The 20,575-nt window shown below is 39.8% G+C and overlaps 1 protein-coding gene across 1 annotated transcript; it reads left to right on the top strand.

The window, feature by feature from the left end:
• Nucleotides 1-16: 16 nt before the first annotated feature.
• On the top strand, nucleotides 17-19,610 carry LOC133999785 (retinoic acid receptor alpha-B-like). Its single transcript, XM_062439098.1, has 9 exons — nucleotides 17-1,285; nucleotides 13,616-13,770; nucleotides 14,169-14,310; nucleotides 14,829-14,989; nucleotides 15,132-15,308; nucleotides 15,394-15,598; nucleotides 15,716-15,783; nucleotides 16,935-17,025; nucleotides 17,866-19,610. The coding sequence occupies exons 1-9, from the start codon at nucleotides 1,087-1,089 to the stop codon at nucleotides 18,153-18,155; spliced, it is 1,488 nt and encodes a 495-aa protein (XP_062295082.1). The 5' UTR covers nucleotides 17-1,086; the 3' UTR covers nucleotides 18,156-19,610.
• Nucleotides 19,611-20,575: the final 965 nt, after the last annotated feature.

Here is a 20,575-nt window from a genome sequence, read left to right as displayed (position 1 = left end):
GCGAGAGGCCGTCGGGTACAGAGTGGAGGTTACCACAGGACACTGCTGCCTGCTTGTACCGCCGCTGCTGGACCTTCAACAAGCAGCAACAAGAGGCGCACTAAGCCCCTACTGTCTCGGCTTCTCCTCGACGTACCTCACCGCCGGCAATTCAACCACATTATTTCCTCTATATTATTCTCATATCCCGCTACTTGGACCGACAGCGGTAACTTCAGAGTCATATGACAGCGTGTATTCAGCGTGAGTGTGTCGGAGCTGTGTGTGTTTTGGACTCTGTGAACCGAAGCGACCGGAGCAGCGTGTTTTCACCGACCGACTGGACCTCTTTACTTCTCGGCGTGAGTCGTTTACAACAAGCGTGGCTTTAACGACAAACACTGGCTGGTTGTTGTCACATTAAGGAGCAGACCGTCTATGAGATGTACTCTTCACCTGGTTGGCTAAAAGGAAGAGCTAGCAATAGAAGCGTTGTAGCTACTGTATAAATGCCGAGAAAAGGCTGCTGAGGAGACCGACGTACAAGCTGTGTGGAGCGGGGGGGAGACACGCCGCATGTGTCGGTGTACTATTGTGAAGCTAGGCTGGTTCTTTTCCGTGCTAGCTTTTCTTTTTAGTGTTTCGTGCTATAGAGTAACGAGGGTTCGAAGTCCTCCAGCTCGACAGTTAAGTTTATTACACTTGTGACTGTGAGAGAAAAAAAAGAGACGACACATAAGAAGAAAACGGCGTTTATTTTGTCGTTTAAACTAGGTCCGTTAGTGCTTAAACGACGTAACGGAAGGCAAAGTTTGACAGCAAACTGTGCTGAGCAGAGGGCTGAAAGGTCACAGAGACCCGGTCATCTCTCTTCTCCTCCCTCTCCTCTTCCTCCTCCTCCCTTCTCTTCCCATCAGTCTGTTATGAAGATGTGAACTCTTTCCTCCCTCCCCTCCTCTCTCTCTCTCTCTCTCTCTCTCTCTCTCTCTCTCTCTCTCTCTCTCTCTCTCTCTCTCTCTCTCTCTCTCTCTCCCGTCGCTTTGATCCCCCCCCCCCTCCTCTCCCTCTCTCTATTTGGTACAAAGAGATCAAACGCGCCTCCCGGGGATGTACGAAAGCGTGGATGTTGTGGGTTTGAGCCCCAGCCCCAGCAGCCCAAGTCCGGGCTCTTTTCTTAGCATGGACTACTACCACAGACCCCCGGGGCTTGGGCAGGAGAAGGGACTCCTGTCCGGTGTAGTAGGACTCCAGCGGCCGTTCGGAGGGTCCTTGGTGAGCAGCAGACACTGGAGCGGATCCAGCCACTGTGAGTCTCATTGAAAATGCATTTGTCATGTAAACAAAATAACTGCAGGGTACACCACACTTATTCAGTGTAGGATTCATAATGTAATTTGTTAAAAAAAAAAAAAAAAAAAAACCTAAGGGTGCATGCAGTTTGCAGTGTTGCTTAAGCTTTGATATCTGCTGTCAGCTTTAGCGGATAAACTGGATGCCAAGTGGGAGCCTCTTCTATCAGTATCATATACCCTGCAGCCTCTTATCAGTCTCTTATTCATCATAACTACTGTAGATGGGAAGTGAACATTCCACTTATCCAAACAACATGCACTCTCTTTCTCTATTACTTTACTCATGTCCTTTCTTGTGTACTTTTCATTGTTCCTTACACCTCACATTTGTTCTACTGCAATGTTAGTGACCTCACTATTTAAATCAAGTGAATATCTTGAGTTGAATATTACGATTGAGCAATTGAAGAACTTTAATTTTGAAGTAACTAAACTGCTACAAGGTGAGTGGTAATAGGCTGCATTATATCCTAATTCTGCACTGTTAATACACACTTTAAATGTGTTTGCATGTTTATCATAATTATGCCAATTGATGTTGACATGGAACCAACTGTAGTCATATCATGTTGCCATACCTCTTATATTTGACAGATGCTGCCGTTCACTTTAAGTGGACCCACCTTTCTAGAAGTGTTTGCGCTCGCGATGACGTGACTTGAGAAATTTTCCATCAGGTCTTCAGTTTAGCCGCATGTCCACGCCGTGTGTTGTAACTCCAGGGTTTTGCTTGATGTTTTGAATGGAGTGACCTCAGTAGGTCAGCAGCTGCCGGCACTCATTTATACCAGAGCAAACCCTTCCTGAGCTCCGGCTCGGTGCTTCTCACTGCGGGTGGGGAAAGAACTCGGAGCGTTTATAGCTCAGGCTTTAGTTTTAATGTATGGATGCTTTTAAACATATCACAGATTCTGTGTGTTAGATACTATTCTACACAACCCATAAAATCATATAGAGAACATAGGATTAGAAGGGTTATATGGTCTTCTAATGAATTAACTAGAAATGAAGGGGCATAATTTTGGTTAACCCTTATAATACTGGTCATATTCTACACCCTCGCATGTTCTGTATGTTCTGGGTCAGTTTTGACCTAGTCTAAGAATCCCCTCATAAAAAGTGTCTATACAAATTTTGAACGACAGATGTGTTTAGAACGCATCAATAGTCGATCTGACTGATCAATAAATGTGTGATTAAACCTTGATTCATGTTTCAGAGAGCAGAGGGTGTATTTTTTCGTTTTTGGAGAGAAAACAGCTACTATCACACAATATCATGTCCTATTTTACCTAAGACATGAAAATATAATATCAATAATGATTTAAATGTATTTTACTGACAGTGAAAATAACAATAACTTCATGGAACTGTTGGGTTTATTGTATAACCATTAGAGCCATCAGTCTTTACTGCTACGTCATAAAAAGAAATCCTCATAACTACTATCTTATTAAAACTATTAACTATTCATTTCATTAAAACACATGTCAATAGATACAGGTCAAATTTGACCCAGAACAGCCTCAATAGACCGACATTTGTAGCCTATACAGAAGTATAACATTTTAAATAGGGCCGGGACTTTAACGCGTTAATTAAGATGAATTAATTACACAATAATTAAAGCGTTGACAAAATTGACGCATTTTAATCACACTTATTTTTGCACCGCGGAACGTTTCTCACTGGATGAGTTTCAGGCGGACCGATTATACTGGAGCACCAACTAGCGTAGTTCAGACAACAACAAACCACAGTGAACATGAACAAAGTAGCTGATGAGACCGCTTTGGTTGGCCCCGTGGATGGGAAATTGTGTTACAAAAAACGAACGGATGGAAGTGTGGATAAGAGCATGGTTGTGTGCAAGCTATGCAACAAGGAATTTGCATATCACCGCAGCACATCGAGCCTCAAGTATCACCTCAATGCAAAACATATAGCAGCTAGCGTGGACGCTAGTGTGGTAGCTAGCTAATTTCTGAAATGTACTATATTTCTAAATATGCTATTGCTAAACTTAATGGCAAAAATTGCACTGGTCTGTTGGACTTGAACAAAAATAAACAATATTTTTGTTGCTTAAGCTTATGTATTCAGTCATTATTCAATCGTATACTAAAAATCCATGTGAAAAAAATGACTTCTCACTGTTCTCAGGTCAAATATTTATATGCAATTAAAATGCGTCTCTAAGCCTCTAATTAATTAGATTAATTTTTTTTAATCGAGTCGCGGCCCTAATTTTAAAATATTAAAATGTCTGTGCATTTTGGGACTCTTTAGAAAAAGTCATCAACTTTCAGATTAAAAGACATTTATGGTGTTTTCACAGCTGTCAAATGTCAAAACGGGTCAAATTTGACCCAAACAGTACGTACGGGTTAAATACCACAATAATAATATTGATGATTATTAAAACCGCCATGTATGGAAGCTTTATGCAATTATGGCACCTTTCCAATAATTATGGCATCAGTAGAAAGTAGAAGAAGTGAGACAAACATGGTGTGCAGGAACTTATTTATATAGCACTATAAAACCAGATTAACACTACACAATCAATACTATAAATACTAATATTATGTAATATTAATGTTAACGCTGACACTAACTATTCAAATAGGTAATCCTTTTGTTGGAAATATTACTAAGTGTTCAAATTTGGATAATTTCACAATACAGCATGTATAAAATGCTGAAGTATTCTTTCTTCTTTTTCATTTAATGAAAGAATCAAATCTCTTAAAACTTAAAAGTTGTAACTTGTAACACGAGCAGACACACAAGAACTTATATAATATATAATAAAAGACTAAAAATGATGATTAAAGTGATGATTTAATACTCGACAGCGTTCAATACCCATTGCTATGAGCACATTCGATTATATTGAGCTTTGAGACCTCGCTGTGATAAAGACACACACACATTTCCATGCAGCGCTTTTATATACTCGCTTAACATATGCATCCCAGCACGCATCGTCCGGGAGAGGCAAGGTACACCTCGGACAGGTCACAGGACTAACATGCACACACACACACACACACACACAAACACAGGAGCCGACAGCGCCGTTCCACCCTTACCAGCGTCACATGTTTCGACACAGTCACAGCCCAAGAGTCAGACAGTAACCCAGGGGTGATGATGCGGTGATGTCACTGTGACATGGCCCTTGCACAAGTGAGTTAAAGTCATAAAAGAAAAAGGGAGAGAGAGAGAGAGAATGCAATGACTCTGGTGAACTTTGGTTCGCCTGCTAGAAACAGAGGAGAAAGAGAGATGTATAGAAGCACGAGGGCAGTGCTCGTAAATTAAGGCTGTAAAGATAGGGAGGATTGCCCTCAGTGTGTGTGTGTGTGTGTGTGTGTGTGTGTGTGTGTGTGTGTGTGTGTGTGTGTGTGTGTGTGCGTGACTGGAATGAAGAGTGTCAAACAGGTTCAAAGGTCAAAGGCCGTTTATAGACGCAGGCACGCATACACATTCAGCCACTGCCCCAGTGACATGTAAGCAGTGGCTGGGGGATAATGGTGTACTCTCTCTCTCTCTCTCTCTCTCTCTCTCTCTCTCTCTCTCTCTCTCTCTCTCTCTCTCTGTGTGTGTGTATGTGTGGGGGTGTGTGTGTGTGTGTGTGTGTGTGTGTGTGTGTGTGTGTGTGTGTGTGTGTGTGTGTGTGTCTGGGTGTGATCCAGAGCAGTGACTCACTGACAATTGGGAAGTGACCTACATCTCTCCCTCTCTTTTATTTCTCCTTCTATCTGCCTCTTTCTTTCCTGTGTCAGCTGCCCAGTCATCACTTCTCTGCGCTGAATGACCTCTCTTTCTGTCTGTAGGAGACACACACACACACACACACACACACACACACACACATACACACACACACACACACACAATGACACACTCACAGTTTGTCTGGGAATGTGAGGGTATACTGACCAAGTTTGACCTGAGCGTCAGTGTGTGAAAAAGAGAGGAGGTTGGTTGCGTGTCAGTGTTTGTATCTAATAGACGTCTTTATCTCTCTCTCTCTCTTTTCTCTTTCTCTCTCTCTTTTTCTCTCTCTCTCTCTCTCTCTCTCTCTCTCTCTCTCTCTTTTCTCTTTCTCTCTCTCTTTTTCTCTCTCTCTCTCTGTGTGTGTGTGTGTGTGGGATCGCGCCACTGTCAGATAAAAGCAAAAAGAGCGACAGCAGAAAGGAAAGCTGGTTATTAATTCATTCATTCTTGAGAGAGTCCTCTGGCATACAGCATGTCTCTGTGTACATTTGACTGCAGGGGTTTCCTCTCTCATGTCACCTCGTCACATTTTTAGTATTTATTAGAAACAGGATGTACAGAAGAAAGAAAATGACACTAAGCTTGACTGCCGTTAAGTTATAACAATCTCTAATACAGACTTTGCTCACAGTGCTAGCCTCTGGCATTTTTCTGATTAACGCTGCAACGATTAGTCAATTCATTGATTCGTTTATTGACAGAGAATGTACCAGCAAGTATTTTAATTATAATAATAATAACTTTATTAAAATAGTAATAGCAGTAAAATTGCAAAAGTAGCACATAGTAAAAATTAGCTAAAACATAAAATATATATAATCAAGTAAAATACAACATTTTAAAAGAAACTCAGTAGTGCATCATCAGTGTGATGAGCGCAAACACTTTAGAATGGTGGGTCCACTTAAAACTAGTTCAAGTCTAAAGTGAAGGAGTATGTTTTTAGCTTTCTTTTAAAAATATTTACTAGCTGGCTTCCCTGATATCTGAAGCTAGTGTGTTCTATAGTTTTGGGGCGTTATTGTGAATCCTTGATTTTATTTTTCAATTAAAATCATTGTTTTAGTCATTTTTTAAAGCAAAAATATCAAACATTGGCTGGTTTCAGATGATTTAATGCTTTTCTGGATTGTAAAAGAGTTTAATAGCAGATAGTAAAGTGAATCTTTGGGTTGTGGACCGTTGGTTGGACACAACAAGACCTTTAAAGACTTGACCTTTGACTCTGGGAGATTATTAAAGGTCTTTGAACAAATGAAACAACATGCACAAATCTTCTCTCATATTCCATATATGGTAGAGATGTGCCGTAATATCTGATATCTGCTCATATTAAAGACAATCTGATACTGTCATTAAGCTAAATTACCTAGCTCAAGATTTACAGTCAAGATTGAATGGTCATTGAATTATGGTTGCAGCTCCAGCTTTAATATCATCTCCAGATCCTGATCACACTTAATGAAGGACAAATATGCAACTATGTCTTTACCTCTCTGGCTCTATTAGGCCAGTGTGGACAGATCAATGAGCAGTGAGTGCTTTATAGCAGTTTTGCTATTATAGGATTGTAGCATCAATGTGAGGTCAGCTATAAATCACTTTATTGGACTATAACAGATATTCCATCTAGTTGATTTATCTATAAACTCTCTCCTATTTGAATCTTTGGAGAAATTGTACAATACTATATACAATGGGCCACATTTGAAAGGCTGTAACTATGCATGGTTGTAATGAATGTAGGCTAATATTAGGATTTACATCTGACTTTTCTACCTACCTGTCATGTCATACTGAATATGTAGAGCTGCTTACAGTCAGTCCTTCCTGTGAGGAATGTACGGCAGGTGTAGGGGTCATCAGGATGTTTGTATATATAGTTTATGTTGTGTACAGAATTCAGTTTCACTGACACGCCGCTACAGTTGCAATCCATTGTGCAAACCTTATATTGTATGAAGGCAAACAAGGCTGACCTTCAATCCGTCACCTTGGGAGAGCTCAGAGTGGAGATACAGATCCTGACAGTGATAACAGAAGCAGAGGAGGTGGTCACTGATTTGAAGACTGATAATCAAGTCACAGCTGGCTGCTAGTCTGTCAGCAGGCCACGCTGTGAACCCGGTTGTGGGGGACAGTGATGTTGGTCCATCCAGCTCTTTGATCCAGACTGAGAAATCGCAACGATTCGAATAAGTGCTATGAAGTTTCATGGCAGCATATTAGCATTGTCATTAGATCTGCTTTTGTTGGACGATATATTGTCTCAGAAATAATCACGATAAACAATACTGTCATTTGAAGATCATTTTATACCACTGATATAACGATAATATAATAGCATAATAATGCAAGAAGGGCGGGGGGTGGGATTGGAGAGTGGGACCCATATGAATCATCATTTTGCATCATCACTGAAAGGTACCACTGTAATTTGAATGGCTATAAAATGAGGCACATTGCATTATGAGATTGTAGGCAGAATGTACATGCCATGACCTATTTTTCTTTAAATATTACACCTACACTTCATAGTACACTGTGTCACATACAGGTAGTGAATTTAGACACATGTTGCATTCATGTCATATCAGAGTTATCGTAATTTGTAGTGTTCAACCATTGTAAATGGTAAATAGACTGTACTTATATAGCACTTTTCTAGTCTTTTTGACCACTCAAAGAGCTTTTACACTACATGTCACATTCACTCATTCACACACATTCATACACTGATGGCAGATGCCAACCTGCTCATCAGTAGGAAACTAACATTGACCCACACATTTATTCACCATTGGCACATAACGGGAGCAATTTGGGGTTAAGTATCTTGCCTGAGGACACATCAATATGTGGACTGGAGGAGCTGGGAACAGCCAGCCCTCTAAATGGTGGATGACCGCTCTGCCTCCTGAGCCACAGCCAAATACATTTCCAAGTCATAGCTACGACTGGAAACTGTATATATGAGTTGGAAAATGTAATACACAATACACTAAAGGTTTGCGTGTGTAAAAACGTGTGCAAACTTGACATCACCCGCAAAAAATGTGCAAGCTGATCTACTAACGCAGCGCACTGAGGTTTGCGTCTTTCAACTGTGAAAGATAGTACGCGCTGTTCATTTAGTACGTTTGCCATAATGAATATGTAATATGGGGCGTTTCAACCCCAGTGCGCAAAATACAGGGAGGTCAAAATGCAAATATGTTATTTAGCACGCGCATTGTGATTTACCAAACCTGAAGGTATTATTTCTGACGGTAACTACGTCTATAAATAATACCTTTGAAGGACAGGTATTAACCGGCTGCTCACTGGGCACAGATGACTTCTGTCACTGTGGAGAGGAGGAGACGGAGGCACAATGACAGAATACATACAGGACAGAGTTTTTCCACCTGTGTTAATAATTTTGGAGTGGAATATTTTTGGTTTTACTAACAGCATTGACTTCGTCACAAATACTCTCCCATATGTTGGTTTTTCTGGTAATATTTGTTTTTGTTATAACTCAATATATTTGTTAACCTCTTCCACTAGAACCTGATCACATTTAAATACTGCTGTCCCCACCCCGTTGCACCTGTTTTCATTTACGCAACTATTCTTAGCAGATCACCCGCAAAAACGCACGCAAACTGCACACGCAATCTATTGCACCATGCACGCAATTTAGTACTCACTATTTGGGATCTTAGGAAATCAGGCCCATAGTACGATAATGTCAATGCAAAGTATTTTTAATTCTCACACAACCAACTCTGTAATAATACAACACTCGTAAGCTGTAAACATGGGACTCTTTCATCCCCATCCATCCTAAAAGACCTAAACAGCCTCAGTCATGTTCTCAAACCACAAAAAAGCTACAAAACAAGTTATGATGTCATCATTCATTCTGGTAGTACAGTATCAATCAACACAAAAACTAGACAGTACTAAATTTGCATGCAACTTCAAAGAATATTTTTATGAACTGTCAACACAGTTTACTACACAGTTCTGTTTAGACATGTTGCAGCGTGCGTCACGTCCCGCACATCGAAGCAGAAGCGGGAAGCAACTTAAAGACAGTAACAAACGCCCAGATGAAAACAGAATGACAGACACTTGGAAACAGGAGAAGAGAGAGAGAGGTGGGGTGGGGGGGCAGAGGGAAAGTTTAAAAGAGGTCAGACGGCGCTTTAGGGAACTGTTGGCTAGTGTGTCAGTGAGAAGAGAGCAAAGACAAATAGAGGAGAGATGAAAAGAGAGTGGGGCGGGTGATGGAGGGATGGTAGAGGAGGAGGGAGGGAGGATTTCTTCTCTTTATTTGTCTGTGTCTCTCTTTCTCTCTCTCTATGTAAACAGAGCAGGCCAGTAGAGGGGAGTTGAATCTCCTCCATAGTGGAATGTCTGGTATGGCTACTAAAGCAGGGGGAGGGTAGAGTGAGAGAGAGTGTGTGCGTGTGTGTGTGTGTGTGTGTGTGTGTGTGTGTGTGTGTGTGTGTGTGTGTGTGTGTGTGTGTGTGTGTGTGTGTGTGTGTGCGCGTGTGTTTAAGTGTGCTAGGTTAGAGGTTAGAGGAGACAGAGTGAGAAACAGAGAGAAGCAGAGGAGTTGTAGATGGCCCTGCTTTCTTAATCGGAAGGGTCGCGACCTTAAAATGTGTCGCAGTCTATCTTTGCCAGGTCTCTGAACAAAAATAAAACAACTGCTTTCGACAGAATAAACCCAGACCAGCAGATTTAGGAGCGAAAAGTTAGAATCTAACCACAGCGGAAAGACACAAGCAGTCCTTATTCTCACACATTGAGATTCACCCCAAAACCAGAACCACCAGATCACCCTTATCTTCACCACACCCCAACCAATACATGATAGAGAGATGAGAGTTTAGATTAGAATAACACAACATACTGTGAGCACAGTACAGAGTAAAAACATGTCCAATATTATACCTCCATAAATCCGTGAAACACATTTAAGACAGAATTTAAGGAACAGAAACTGAGTTATTCAGATTTTTAGACTCTAGTATGGTTCAGGGTCCAAAAACTGCATCCTACATTTCCCATATTATAAGGCAAGGCAAGGCAAATTAATTTGTATTGCACATGTCAACAACAAGGCAATTCAAAGTGCTTTACATAAACTGCATAAATAATGCATCAAGACATTTAAATACAATTTAAAAGTGTTAAATTGGAAGTCAAATTAAACTAAAATAGAATAATTGAAAACTTGATTAATGACAGTTAATTGTAGTAGTTTTAGTAAGTTATTATTGAGAAACTTGACCTGGTCTGAAAGCTCTGATACATTCAGTTACAGAAGATAATTATACAACTGTGATGAGTAAACTTAACTTCATGTGTATTGGTGGACTTCCCCTTTAATAAGAAGAAGATTAAGTTATAGCTTTTGACTTATCAGATTAAACAAAGATGTGCAGATAAAATAGTAGTTTTGCATGTTTTCACTCTGCTTGTATTATAACATTCAAACAAATCATGATACTCTCCCAGACGGGTGTTATTACAGAGATACATTTGATATCATCCAGTAGATTTATGGATTCTGATGTTGTTTAATACCATGTTACAAATAAATGGAAACGTTTCCCATTTGAACAGGATAAAGACACACATTGGCATTCTTTTGAGCTGGTTAAGCCCCCTCTGTACAAACTAATCTTTACATTTCTGTTCATTTGATGTTGTCACAGTTTTGTGTGAGCCAGAGATCTGACAGACAGCAGTTAATCTAATATCTTATCTATAATACATTGTGAGGCATCAACTTCCCAGAAGCCAATAACTGTCTTTTTAAATGTAACATTAAACTTTCTTTCATATGCTTTTTATTTTTTTATTTTAACAAATTGTTATTTTTGTCTGTTTTTGTTAACCAAGCAGAATGATAAGAAACACAAAAGAACAAAAAAAAAAGCCAAATACTTCGATATCGATACTGCAACAATATTTTAGGGATGATAAATCATCAGTAATATGGATATAATGACCAAATGGGTAAAGGCAAATAATAGAAGAGGTAGTACAGGCTGTTAAGTTAAGAAAATAACATAATTTTATTGTGCAGCAGCCTTTAAATCAGAACCAGAAAAGACAACACTTATAGCATATCACAATATTACGATATCCAAACTCTAAGACGACATCTAGCCTCATATCACGATATTACGTTATCCAATAATCTAAGACGACATCTAGCCTCATATCACGATATTACGATATCCAAAGTCTTAAGACAACATGCTGTCATAATAGTTTAATAATCAACTCACTCTGATGTGTTGAACAATAACTGTAGAATGCGAGTCCCACCTGGAACATTTTGGGACCATTAATATATCCCTGTACATGCATACATATGTTAGCTGGCTTAGCCAAGTTACCCTGGTTACCCTGGTTGCCATGGTTACCCTGTGTGCCGCTGCCGTCAGTATGACAAACCAGAGACCCATAACACTGACAGAGTGCAACACCATTATTAAAATATGGTCCTTTTATCTCCGAGGTGAAACAATACAGCATCGCATCGTCCTTCTCCACTCCCTGTGACGGTCATCTTCTCACTTCACCTGTGAGTGAAGCCATTCTTTCTGAGAGAGAAAACTGTAATTAAAGTATTGCGGTAAAAGTACATAAGTACTTAACAGTGACCCCAAAATCAAGGTACATACCACACTGTGTGCTGTGTATTTTGTGTCAAATCAAGTAACATAACCAATATCCACAATGACAGTGACTCATATGAAAACAGGATAAAACAAGACATTTTTAAAAAACCAATCAACAAAAACCAAAACAACAGCGAAAAAAGAAGAGAGAAAAAAAAAATGTAAGCCCTGTACAGCTAGCAGTAAGTCCATAGACACAATGAGCAGCTATAATAGAGAAAACCCACAGTGTGTGATAAATCATTTATATTGTCCTCCAACATACAGAGATCAATCACACAGTATTCAAACACAGCTGCTCCAGAAGCTGTATTTGGGCAGTCAATGGAAAATAATATTTATTCCACCTTTAGACAACATCCAGAGGTACAATATACAATATACATACAGCTCAGGAGCTACATGCATTAAACTCTGTATAGATTCATGACTAAAATTGTGTGGATTCACAAAGCCAGAAATAAACATATCCATTCTTTTCAGATTTATAAAGCTGTGTGTGCAGATGGTTCAGTTTCATAAATCTCAGTCATTGAGGAACTGAGTACATATGCACAAGCCTCATTTCCACTATTCACTATTAGTCATAAATTGGTGTAGACGCACTGAACCTGCTGTTTACATATCAGGTCACAGAGTGCTCCTCCAGTCTGTACAGCTGTCAGTGAAACAAAAAAGAAGAGGTCTTCCAACAGCAGCTGTTATTACGCACAGCTGTGTGGTTCTTTTAAGCATCCATATCATTAATTAATCACATGAATATGTAAACCAATGATTACTTTGTAGCTCACATCTAAACCAACTTTACAAGCTGTGCCACAACTAGGACTGGGTATTGGTACTTGATAACTTTGAGGTATCAACCAAAATAAATCAATACCAATTAGTATCGAAACGTCTCCTGTCAAATGATACCTGCAATCAATCCTTTTTGCACCTAGAGCTAAAATATGACTATTTGTATGGACTTGCTCACAGCCAATCAATGCAAGCGTTCTTCAATGTAACGCAACATGTGATTGGCCCACTGCCACAGCAGCTACAACCAGTCTGTGGTGGTGAAGTTGCATTGAATTGGAGTTAGCATGCTTACCAGTTCAGCAGCAGTGTGGCTACACTAAACGCCTGTTATACCGGATTAAAAGCAAGTACACTAAATGTGTAATGGGCACCGAATGAAGTACTCAATTGGTATCAATATCACTTTAAGGGTACTTGGATTGGTACTGGTATCGTCATTTTTTAAACCATACCCAGCCCTACTCATCACATCACCCTCAGTTCACTTTGAAAAAACATGTATACATCTGGTCTAAAGAACACATTACTCGTGCACATTCTGTGTCCATAAAAAACAGTTTATGTGCAGGAAATTGCATATGCACGATTTTTGTGCTTACTCATCACTTATGCATCCGGCCACTGGTCTAACATTTCGATGAATGTTCGTCTACTTGGGAGAGAAACGGACACATAACACATAACTGATGATATGATGACTGTCCTGTTTTGGAAATATCTTTCAAAATAAAAAGCTGGCTTTCAGTTAGTGTCCAAAATATACTCAACCTGTGTCAACTTTGACATTAAGAGCTATATATCATTACTGATGCTGCATTTATTAATCTTGTACCATCAGTATTTGATATGTTACCAAAAGTAGAGGACACTGTCATTGCAGATAAATGAATACAATAAAAAATAAATCTAAATTTAAACCAAACACACAGCAGATATATTGATTTCTTAGCTCAATGCATTTTAATCACAGTCTTGACTAAACCTCCCTCCTTCTGTCTCCTGCTGCAGCTATAGAGACCGAGAGCACGAGTTCTGGGGAGGACCTGCTGGTGCCGAGCCCCGCCTCACCTCCACCTCCGCCCCGCATCTACAAGCCCTGCTTTGTGTGTCAGGACAAATCTTCAGGATACCACTACGGAGTCAGCGCCTGCGAGGGCTGCAAGGTACGTAAGCGGAACACACGTGAATGAGCTTGAATCGCACAGATGCAGGCAACAGAGAGAGCGTGAGACTCGATTATTTGCATATTGGGTCAAAGAGGCCACGACCTTTAAACCTCCTGTAGGATGTGTAAGCCTCTTTGCTTCATCTAATCACACACACACACACACACACACACACACACACACACACACACATAAATAGTGTGGTTTTTTTATAGTCAAGCTTATGTCCTGTTACTATAAACTGACTTGCTACCAGCTGCTCATTATCAAAATCAGTTACTCTACACTCAAGTGATCATACTTAATCGATGGAGCAGTTTTGGTTCAAATACTTCCTCCTACTGTAACTGTATTTTAGTCATTGCCTCAATGTCTTTTTTTTCTTTTTCTTTCAGGGTTTCTTTCGGAGGAGCATCCAGAAAAACATGGTGTACACGTGTCACCGAGACAAAGTGTGCGTCATAAACAAAGTGACAAGGAACCGCTGTCAGTCCTGTCGACTGCAGAAATGCCTCGACGTCGGCATGTCCAAGGAGTGTGAGTTACACAATATAGATCCACTGTCAATCTATACGTGCGTGTGTGTATGTGTGTGTGTGTGTGTTGAAAAAAGTGTGGAAAAATACACTTTACTGCAAAGGAATGAATTACTTTCTAATCACGTTATAATAAAGACAGAACAGAGCACAGTGACACAAGTGACTTCTGTCCTTCAAGCATAAGTCTGACAGTTCAAGCTTCAGAAGTCATTTTTAAAGTCCATGTATTTTAACCTTGATATTTGTCTCCCTCTGGTGGCAGATCACATTTAACACATGCCCAACAAAAACAGCCTGCTTTGGACGTTTACAAGTATATTTACAAAGTATAAGCCAATAAAAAGCATAAACAAATATGTCAAAATATTCCTGTCACTTAATTCATCACATTAACAGGAACACAGAGTAAGCAGCCTCCTCATACTTAATTAAACAGGTTAAATCATCAATATGAGTGGCAACTGAAGGTTTGAAGCGCTGGTGCTAAATCTCCCCCTCTTTTCTCTCCACCCGCAGTGGTCCGAAATGACAGGACGAAGAAGAAGAAGGAGGAGAAGAGGCCGGTGGAAGTGGAGGTGTACGTCCTGTCAGCAGACACGGAGCAGATGATCGAGGGCGTTCGCCGGGCGCACCAGGACACCTTTCCCTCCCTCTGCCAGCTGGGGAAATACACCACGGTAACACAGCGCATTTCAATTTATGTTTGAATTCTAAAGTTGATTTAAATAGCATAAAATTGCATAAAAGAAATTAATAGATAGCTGTTTAATAAATCTTTTTCTTTTTGCTGTCTATCTCTTACCTAACTCAAACCTGCAGAACAACAGCGCAGAGCATCGTGTTCCTCTGGATGTCAATCTTTGGGACAAGTTCAGTGAACTCTCCACCAAATGCATCATTAAGACGGTGGAGTTTGCCAAACAGCTGCCGGGCTTCACCACATTAACCATCGCTGATCAGATCACCCTGCTCAAATCAGCCTGCCTCGACATACTGGTGAGGTTCTTAACTTTAACTGCACGAAGAAACACACAAAAAAGCAAGGCGTCCTTTAATGACTCCGATCTCAACTCTTTCATAGATTCTGAGGATCTGCACTCGCTACACCCCAGACCAGGACACCATGACCTTCTCAGACGGTTTGACTCTGAACCGCACCCAGATGCACAATGCCGGGTTCGGGCCGCTCACCGATCTAGTGTTCTCCTTCGCCAACCAGCTCCTCCCGCTGGAGATGGATGACGCAGAGACGGGATTACTGAGCGCCATCTGCCTGCTCTGTGGAGGTACTGCGACTGATTACTGTGTGTAGAGATGACACTGTGTTATAGTTTATTCATTGATCTTTTCAAATAGATTGTAGTCATTGGCTCATTGTAATGTTGGGTTATGTGTGTGTGCAGACCGTCAGGATCTGGAGGAGTCAGACAAAGTGGATATTCTTCAAGAACCAATGCTCGAAGCTTTGAAGGTTGGACATTAATTCTAACTATGTGATTTTATTAATACTGTTTCTTTGCAGTAATGTCAAGAGTTTCATTCTAAAATAACACATCCAGCAGTTCCATAACTTAGACATGTACTCATACTTATAAGTAATTATACAGACGTACATGTGGCTCTAGAGGTGGAGCATTAATTCACCAACCGAAGGCGGTTTGATTCCTGGCTCCTTCAGTCCACATGTCCATGTGTCCTGGGACAAGACACTTAACCCCAAACTGCTTCCGATGGCTGCACCAACAGTGTATGAATGTGTGAGTGAATGTTAGTTTCCATCCAGGTTGGCACCCTGTGTGGTAGCTCCTGTCATCAGTGTGTGAATGTGTGTGAATAGGTGAATGTGACATGTAGTGTAAAAGTGCTTTGAGTGGCCAAAAAGACTAGAGAAGTGCTTTGTAAGTACAGTCCATTTACCATTAACAAAATATAATACATTTAAATCTCAGAGACAGAGCAACTAAGAGTTGACATGCTAACAAAATGGCTTTAATTAGTTTAAAATATTAGATTTCAACATGTTAAAGGATTATTTTTGTGCCAAATGTCTACCAGAAAGGAAAAAGTAGATTCAATGGTGAAATACTCCTTTAATCCTGCTTCCTCTGAGTGTTCTTTCATCAATGGTAAACTTTGGTAAACAGAACAAAAGCATCACAGTTGCTGCCTGAACAGAACTATACTGACAAACTTTTTTGAGTCTTTATTTTTTATTTTTTGCTTTCCATTAAAACCAAATGAAACAGAACACAATTGATAGTTGTGATAAAAGTACAGGCAGTTAAGATTATAAACCATCAAATTATAAAACAGTAAAACCAAAAATAGTAAAAACCATGCTATTGAGATAAAATATAGAATTACAACATAAAAATACAGTCAATAAAACTATAAGAAGACCTTTTCATAAAAGTGAGTTTTAAGAAAAGATTTTAAAAATGACACTGATTCTGCTTGCCTGAGATACTCAGGCAGCAAGTTCCATAGCTAAGGGGCCCGGACAGAGAAGGCCCGGTCCCCCTTATTATCAATAGATACATTGTTAGCTGTACAGAGAGAGAGAAACAGATTGCACCAGCGTTCATACAGAGGAAACTGATACTTGTGCTTCTGTTTGTATAGATCTATGTGAGGAGGAGGAGACCTGAGAAACCCTGCATGTTCCCCAAAATACTGATGAAGATTACTGACCTCAGGAGCATCAGTGTGAAGGGTGAGATACACACACACACACACACACACACACACACACACACACACACACACACACACACACACACACACACACACACACACACACACACACACACACACACACACACACACACACACACACACACACATACATACACACACAGAGAGAGACAAATGGATGCAGATGCATGTGACAGTGCATACTGTATATTTCTATACTTCAGCTGCAGATATATGACTTTACACCTAATATCTCCTGGTTTTAGTATATTTCATCATATTTTATTAAGACGCTGCCTTGTTTCTATTTTATATATAGGTGGTACTGTTTGTTATTACTGAAAACTCCGCATAATTCAGCATAAATTCAGTAAAAATTCTGATACAACAGTCATGCATCATCTTCTTTCAGTCACTGTTAGGGAATGAAACTCAATACTTGCTATATATGTTTCACTTTAAAAGCCATTAGAACAGGAAACAGACAGTCTTTAATTCTTCATCAGTGCCTGAAAAAAAGCAACTCAATGTTCATCAGTGTAATATTTTATCTTTATTTGTTTGTATTTGTTATTGGTTATTATTTGAGGTTCAGTCATTATCTGAGGATGTATGGTATCACTTTCTAAGGCCAGTTATGGTAATTACAGTAATAAATGCAGTTTTCATCTTCCTCATGTCAAAAAAACTAAAAGTAGGATTTTAAATACATTTTCAAAGTAACCCTAAATACTTATAACTTTATTATTATGGTATTTTTAGAATGTGTTTAGTAAAAAGCAAATATTTAATGGTGGACACATAATGACTTGTTCTGTTATCCTAAACTTTCTCTCTCTACCTTTCCTCTTCCTCACAGGAGCGGAGCGAGTGATCACACTGAAAATGGAGATTCCCGGCTCCATGCCCCCTCTCATCCAGGAGATGCTGGAGAACTCTGAGGGACTGGAGGGGCACGGTGCTGGGGGAGCCAAAGGAGGAGGAAAAGGAAGAGGAGCAGGAGGAGGAGGAGGAGGAGGAGGGGGGAGCAGAATAGAGGATGAAACAGAGCCCGGAAACCGCCACACAAGTCCGTCCCCAAAATCTGTCCCCTCTCCCAGCTCGAGCCCCGTTCCCTGCGCTCCCTCTCCTTCCTCCCCTTCCACCTGAAGCTCCCTCTGTCACGCTGCAGTTCTGCACATCACCACCACCAAGTGGTAACAGTGTGGTACTGCAAGAAAACAATCCACACAGCAGACTGGCAGAGAATGAAAAACAAAACAAAACTGCACCTAACAACAGACAATCCAGGAGACAAACAGAACAGTAGTGTTACTCACCTAGAGTCTGAATGTTTGAATCCATAAACTCTCTGAGTTGATTTGACTGGTGACACACAGACCTCCACAACATCAATCAAACCGTATACATGCCAGGAGGAAGGCTAAATATCTTCATACAGGATGTGACACTGAATGAAAGCAGGTGGTTTAAAAAAAGATGCTTTTTTACACTCAATACAAAAAAGTATTTTTTATAATGTCTAAAAGTTGAATTATATGCAGCATTTGGCTTTGTTTTTATCCAGTCAAACACAAAGTCATCAATGACATTATTCCACTTTTTTTGTTATTTTAGACAAAAAAAATTAAAAGTTTATGGCAAAAACCTGCAGAAGAGTCCAGTGATATTTAGCTGTACCTGCCTGTGTCTTACTGGTCAGAATCCAATTGATCTTACAATATCAAGTCTGTGTGAAGCTACATGAAGGATTATAGACTGAAAGTGATGGTTCCTCTTGTACATTTCTTCCATTTAAGAAAAGTCATGTATAGTATGCTAAATCATTATGTGTAATATATTGTATATAAAAAAGGCTGTGAAATAAGTTGTTGGACTGATTGACGGGCTGATAGAAGAAGTTATTTTCCTAAATGTACATGTGTATATACTGTATTTCCCTTTTGCAGCTGACCCTGTTCCTCTTTGTTTCTCCTCCTCACAGACACATCAGGGAAAAATAATCCTTCACTCCGTTTTTTTTCCTTTACTAGAATTAGTCACAGAAATGTAAACATAAATTGGAGACTTTTTTATAGCTTAAAGTAAATGTAATTGTCTCTGTGTCACTTTTAGTAAAGATGTAGTTGAGTTGTTTTTCAGATGCAGCTCCGGCAACTCGAACAACCTCAACGAACTGTGAAACATAGCAAATGATTCATTTTTAAACCAAAGCAAACTGTGACACCAGGAGTGCAAACATCCTTCACTAGGGTCTTTTTGTCTGGTAACAACCTCCCCCACACACACTTCCTGTAGCGCTAGAGCCTGCAGATTTACTCTACTGGTTTTATGAAGGCGATCATGTGGAAATCAGTCAAGCTTCATCGGCCACGACAGCTGCTGCCAAAAAAGTTCCAGCTGTAATTTTTTGTTTTTATAGTCCGCACCACTTAGTCTGTTTACACAGTGCCACTGCCTCACTACAACATCTCTACTGTCAGGTACAAATCTTGCAATTTCAATGTTGTCCTCTTTCATGTATGGCGAGGTTAAGCTCATCGGAAAGTATAAAAAACAAAACAAATACAGGGAGCTCAATAAAGAAGTAAGATGTTCTTCTTATATTCTGAATTATTTGTGATTTTTGGTGTTCCCTTTGAAATCCTGGATCTATTTTTTATATTCACACGTTACTACTTTTGTGGTTACACCATTTGACATTTTCAGGAGCATTCAGTCCTACTTTTGGTTTTAAAAAATGGTGCAAATGTCATTTCAAATTACATAAAAACCTACACGAATACATGTACATTTTAACAAACCTGATGTTGATGATATTTTTGAATTGCTAATCAACACTTATTTGTCACTGACCCAAATACATTAGCCATCAGCTTTATCATTTTAAACCAATCTTAAAGGCAATATTCTTTAATATTCTCATATTACCCTATGCCATAGAGTGCTATTCTTGTCCAGAACCTATTAAAAAGATGTCAATGAGGCACACCGCTGCACTGGGCCGGGTGACAAGTTCCCTTACCCCCACCGAAGAGTGTGGTTACTATAGTTCAGTGGTCACCAACCATGTTCCTGGAGAGCTACTGCCCTGCATGTTTTAGGTAGCTCTCCAGTCTAACACACCTGATTCTAATTATGTATTCGTTATCAAGCCCTTGACGAGCTTCAGCTGCTTGATAACGAATGAATAATTAGAATCAGGTGTGTTAGAGTGGGGAGATACCTAAAACATGCAGGGCAGGAGTAGGGTTGGTGATCACTGCTGTAGTTAGTTTAGAAATGGCTCTATAAGCAGTGGTACGATGTTACACTATGCTAGCCTACATAGTTACAACAGTGAACTGTAGTGTTTGCAACACAACAACACAGCAGTAAAAAAAAGAGAGTGTATACAAATGGCAGTAATAAATATACGAGGTAGTAATATATAAGAGCAGTAGTTGCAGACTTAATTGCACATGCCAGCACATTTGAGGTGCATGTACAGTACACACTATTTCACAGTTTATAACTTTAATGGCACTAGGGTCTGACAAGGGATTTTTGTTGCATGTTATACCCATTTC

The sequence above is a fragment of the Scomber scombrus genome, chromosome 18, assembly GCF_963691925.1.
Source record: "Scomber scombrus chromosome 18, fScoSco1.1, whole genome shotgun sequence".
Taxonomy (NCBI): Eukaryota; Metazoa; Chordata; class Actinopteri; order Scombriformes; family Scombridae; genus Scomber; species Scomber scombrus.
The sequence above is the reverse complement of the archived record's forward strand: the minus strand, read 5'-3'. Positions and strand labels throughout refer to the sequence as shown.

What these genes read in the sequence shown, in the direction of transcription:
- LOC133999785 (XM_062439098.1), top strand. Translation starts at nt 1,087, where the DNA reads ATGTACGAAAGCGTGGATGTTGTGGGTTTGAGCCCCAGCCCCAGCAGC. An exon ending in GCGCCTGCGAGGGCTGCAAG is followed by an intron (nt 13,771 to 14,168) that starts GTACGTAAGCGG and finishes TTTTTCTTTCAG; the next exon opens with GGTTTCTTTCGGAGGAGCAT. An exon ending in CATCTGCCTGCTCTGTGGAG is followed by an intron (nt 15,599 to 15,715) that starts GTACTGCGACTG and finishes GTGTGTGTGCAG; the next exon opens with ACCGTCAGGATCTGGAGGAG.